At 55.4% G+C, this 5,041-nt stretch overlaps 1 protein-coding gene across 1 annotated transcript; it reads right to left on the bottom strand.

Moving 5' to 3' along the window:
* Positions 1-4,168: 4,168 nt before the first annotated feature.
* On the bottom strand, positions 4,169-4,984 carry LOC114071537 (regulating synaptic membrane exocytosis protein 3-like; the record flags this gene model as incomplete). Its single annotated transcript, XM_027909386.1, has 2 exons — positions 4,169-4,464; positions 4,845-4,984. Coding segments are annotated over 2 exons (353 nt in total), but the record flags the coding sequence as incomplete, so codon positions are not given.
* Positions 4,985-5,041: the final 57 nt, after the last annotated feature.

The raw sequence follows: 5,041 nt of genomic DNA, 5'->3' as shown, positions 1-5,041 counted from the left end.
GAATTGCTTCTGTATCTCACTGGATTTCAGGAAAACTACATTTAAGCATCCTCTCCCCATGCTTTCAGCGTGCCATGATGACACAGGAGCTGATTTCTGGGCCCAGCTCCTGCTGCCCTCGAAAATTTTCCCTCCACTTTGGCAAATTCAGCCCATTCCAGGCGGGTAGAAAACACAGGGATAACTTAGGTCTGGAGTCACGGAGTGTTTTCTGTGCTTTGCTGCATGGTGTGACTTTTATTAGCATTTAGGGGATGTTTAAGTCCCATTTCAAGGCTATTTTGGTAAAATCCATCCTTGTGACTCCAGGTGGGGGTTTGGTTCCAGCCTCAGCATCACTGTCAGTGCTTCGGAGAGCTCTGTGTCAGGTGGGTGCTGCTCCTCACTGCTGGGGGCTGGGTGTAAAACAGGCTGCAAAGCTGATTTCATTGAATATTAATTATTCTTTCTAGGGAAAAATATCTGCCAAATCAAGTGGTTTGACTTTCCTTCCATGATGGGAGGTAGAGGAAACACCCCAACCCATAACAATACTGAGGCAGCCACCTTTTGCAAATCCTATTGCACATTTAAAAAAAAAAAAATGCCCTTGGCAATAAAATATTCCCCCAGCAAAAGAAAAACTCCTGGAGTGCAGAAGCTTCTGGTTTGTCCTGGGATGGAGTTAATTTTCTCAGTGGCTGGCACAGGGCTGAGTTGGGGATTTCTGGTGTGTCCTGTGGAAAGCAATGGGGTGTCCTGGCTTCGTTGTTCTGGTTGTTGGAGGAGGGAAAACATCTGCCACGTGGGCTCAGGGGCTGAGAGGGCAGAAGGAGCTGATGGTTCAGTGTAACTGTGGCACAGTTCCCCCCAGTTCAGTTTTCCCACACCAGTGCAAGGTGGGTCCTGACCCAGGCGCTTCCCCAGGGCAGTGAGAGGCAGCCCCTGGGGAGGACTGGAAGGGAAGAAGGGAAGGTCTTGCTGGATTTTGGTCAGTCTGCTGAGGAAGTGATGGTCATTTGAAGTGGTGCCAAGGAGCAGGAGGAACCAGTGCCACGAGGCAGCAAACAGGAACCCAGCAGGGAGGGAGAACTGGGGCGCAGTTTGTTCAGTCACCACCCCCACCCAGCGCATCCTCAGCGTGTCAGGGACCAGAGAGAAGCCCAAAGTCTTCAGGTTTTCCTTGTTCCCTTGTCTCCCTTGTGCCTTCCAGGGGATGGTTCTTCCCTCTGGGTTTTTCCAGCGGGGTTTTGGTAACTGGGGCAGAAGCAGCGAGGCTGCTGCTGGACCTCAAGGCGCGTGGTCGGGATGTTCTGCTGCTCCTCACCCGCCTCTGTTCTCTGTCAGAGCACGGGCGTGTGATGTTCCTGGCAGGGAGAGGAGCAGGGAAGCTCTGCTGGAGGAATGCAGAGCTGGCAAGGGAGGGGGTGGGATGCTGTGCCCACAGGAGAGAGAGCAGAACGTCCCTGCAGAGCTGCCTGCTCTGCCCACGCCACTGCTCTGCGGCCCCACCACGGGCAGGTTCGGCGTCTTCCCACCGAGACAGAGCTGGTAAAGCAAAAGTAAATAGTGTCAGCTCGGAGGAGCAGAAAGCTTTTCCTCTCAGGACGCTTTCCCTGGCGTGCAGTCGGAAATCCAGCGCCGCCGACCTTGTGGAGCTGCTCCCTGCTCTGCAAGGGAGTTCAAACCAGTGTTTGTGCCCGTTTCAGGAGTCAGGGCACCGAGTCTGCCTCCCCAAACCGCTGGAGGTTGAGTGCATCCCGTGTTCCTTCCGTTGCCATCCAGCCCAGCAGTCGGAGCGAGCGCTCCGACCGTTTGCTGCTCCGGCAGAGGATTTCACCCTTCGTGAGGTGAAAGGATGAACCTCTCCCCATCCCAGGGCAGCAGCGCTTGGCCTCCTCTTTCCTCAGAGGCCTGATTTCGAGTTGGCAAACTCAAGACAGCAGCTGAAAGTCCTTGTCACGACGTCCCTTAAATTTGGTGCTGTTGGGCAAAGCAGCCACCGCTCAGCGGAGTCCTGCTGACCCCCAGATGTGGGTCTGCGGACCCCAAGGGTTTGGGTTTGTGAACCCCTGGCTTTGGGTTTGGGGTTTGTGAACCCTCAGGTTTGGGGTTGGGGACCCCCAGGTTTGGGTTTGTGGAGGGAACAGCTTCATCCCAACAGTCTTTTCCCTTCAGGTTTGGTTTCGTTCCGTTGCGGCTGAGCGGGTTCGTTGTTCCTGGAGAACCTCGGTCGGTTTGTTGTGCTCTGTGCATTGTGGAATTCTGTGTTTCGCCAAGAAATAATTGTATAAAAATCCCAACTGTGCTGTGGGTTGGTTTGTGGTGAAAACTGAAGGTCAGAGCCAGCCGGTCGGCAAAAATTCCCCGTTAACCTCTTGTCCTCTTCCAGTCTCCAAACTGCTCATCTTTTGGTGTGTTGGGTTTGTTGTCGGGTTTTTTTTTTTTTTTCCCCTCTCTTTTGGGAACTGATCCTTCAGGACAGTCATTGGATTAGGTTCATTTTACGAAGAAACCAGAGTTTCTAGTGGTGTCTCCCCTGAGTATTTTCAGCAAATTTCATTAGGCACCTTCAAAAAAAGCTTCCGTAATTCTCGGGTTTGCTACAAGAACTGGGTCCCTCGGAGGGAACCGAAATGCTGCTTTTAAAAAACAAACAAAACATACAAACAAAAACCCCAAAACACTCATCCTGACGAGAAACTCAACCCAGAGAGTCCCTCGGCCGTCCCCTCTCCGGCACCTGAATTCCAGAGCAGCACAGGCTGCTGTTGAGATGTTCCCCTGTAGCAAAGCAGCGAGTCCAGAGTTGGAGAACAGGGCTGGGCAAACCCCTCCGCTCCTGCTTGGAATTCAAGTATCCAGGAGGGGAGTCCAGACCTCGGGGAGAGCATCCCAGACCTCAAGGAGGGCATTCCAGCTCTCGAGAAGGGCGTCCTGACCCCGAGAAGGACATCCCAGACCTCAGGGAGAAGCGTCCCAACCCCTGAGCAGGACATCCCAGACCTCGAGAAGGGAATCCCAGACCTCAAGGACGGCATCCCCGACCTCGAGGGAAGCATCCCAACATGCAGGAGGGCATTCCCAAACCTCGAGGAGGGGCGTCTCAGCTTCAAGGTGGGCATTCCTGGACCTCAAGGAGAGCATCCCAGACCTCGAGGAGAGCATCCCAGTCCTCAAGGAGAGCATCCCAGCCTGGAGGAGGAGGAGACATCCAGACCTTAACAAGGACATCCCAGCTCCAAGGAGGACATCCCAGCCCTCCAGCCGGCCCTCAGGGGAGGAAGGGGCGTCCTGGTGTCTTCCTGCTCCGTTGGGTCGCCTTCTCCCGACTGGAATTGCCCCGTGAGGCATCACAAGAGTTCATCTTTCGGGTCTCGTTTTGGCCGGACGAGCCCGCGGTCAGCGCGGTGGAGCACGAGGAGAAGACCAGCGGGTGATGAGGTGAGGAGAGTGCCCCTTCCCCCTGTCCTCCCCTGCTTTGGCAATGGCACTGCTCACAGGCTACATGCTGCCGGGAAAAAAAAAAAAAAAACAAAAACAAAAACACCGGGAGCAGGGGAGGGAAAAAAAAAAAAGGGAGGAAAAATGGCCACCAAAAGTGCTCGGGAAATGAACAAACGGGACGTGACTGGCAGATGTTCCCGGCCCATCCGGAGTCTCTTGGATATTGCAGTGAGTGTTGTTGTTATTAGCACGTGGCAAGCTACATAAGAGAAGATGCTACATTCCTCGGAAAACAAAAGTAGTGCTGAGTTGGAATTTTCTTTTTTTCTGAGTTTTTTTTTTTTTTTTTCCCATTGGAAAGCTCCCTTTTCCTTGGAGGCGAGGAAAGGGGGATGGAAGGAAAGGAACCTCGTCGTCACGCTGCTGCTGAACCAGACCGAGCTGCTCTCGCTGGGGCCAGGAGAGAACTGGGCACCTCGAGGCCTTCCAGGTGCCGGGACGAGGCGTGGGAACAGTCTGGGATCATCGGCAGTCGCAGCCCTCAGGGTGGGGGGGTTTGTTTTGCTCCTCCTTCCCCCCCTCCCCAGCCTGACACCCAGCCCTCGCTCCTCCCACATCCCCTCCCCATCCTGGGACACGAGCGTGGGGAGGGGGCGTGTCCAGGGCAGGTTTTTGGGTCGGGGAAGGAGAATTTTAAAAATCAAAATTTAAAAAAAAAAAAAAAAAAGAAAGAAAAAAGGATATTTACAGCTCTCCACGCCCAGTTTGGGTAGGTCAGGGCGTCTCCTTCCCCCTCCCCAATCCCACTGACTGACCTGCCCCCCCTTACGGGCAGGAGGGGCTGGTGGAGCTCTCCAGGGAGGACTGGGACAGGCGGCGGGTCAGAGGTCCGATGCTGGAGTCGGCCAGCGAGGACGTGGGGAAGAGTTTGTACCAGCCCGAGACGGTGCTGGAGAGATCCAGCTCCTCCAGGATGATCTGGGCCATCCCCATGAAGCACTTGTGGTCCATGCGCCCGTAATCGCCCCAGACGATCACCTGCGGGCACAGACACGGGTCAGGGAGCTGCCAGGAGGGAATTCCGGGAAAAACACGGCAAACTCAGCGCACCTGGTTGGAGAGGACCTGCTGGGATTGGGGCAGGGGGGATCTGAGGGACAGCAGGGTGGGCACTGGGGCTCTGCGCCCTGTCCTTGCTCCCCTCACCCTGGAGGGGTGGGAAGGCCCTGGCACAGTTTCCCGGAGAAGCTGTGGCTGCCTCATCCCTGGGAGTACCCAAGGAGCAACCTGGGCCAATGGGAGGTGCCCGTGCCCATGGCAGGGGGTGGCACTGGATGGGCTTTAAGATCCCTCCAACCCAACCCAACCCAACCCATTCCATGATCCCTCCGTGTCCCTGAGTGCCAGGGGATGGTCACCTGCAGGACTTTGCCCTGGGGACTCTCCTCGAAGAGCAGAGGCTGCTGGTAGGACGGGTCACAGCTTTTCTTCACCACCTTGGTCTTCTTCTTGGCCAGGCAGACGCCGTTCTCCAGCAGGTAAACCTTCACGTAGGTGGCTGCCCAGGGAAATGGAGGGGGAAACAGTGACACAGGGCAGGATCCTGGGATGATCC

The sequence above is a fragment of the Empidonax traillii genome, unplaced genomic scaffold (genome assembly GCF_003031625.1).
Source record: "Empidonax traillii isolate 1590-97213 ecotype Southwest subspecies unplaced genomic scaffold, ASM303162v1 scaffold2089:size39178, whole genome shotgun sequence".
Taxonomy (NCBI): domain Eukaryota; kingdom Metazoa; phylum Chordata; class Aves; order Passeriformes; family Tyrannidae; genus Empidonax; species Empidonax traillii.
This window is presented reverse-complemented; position numbering and strand designations above follow the sequence as displayed.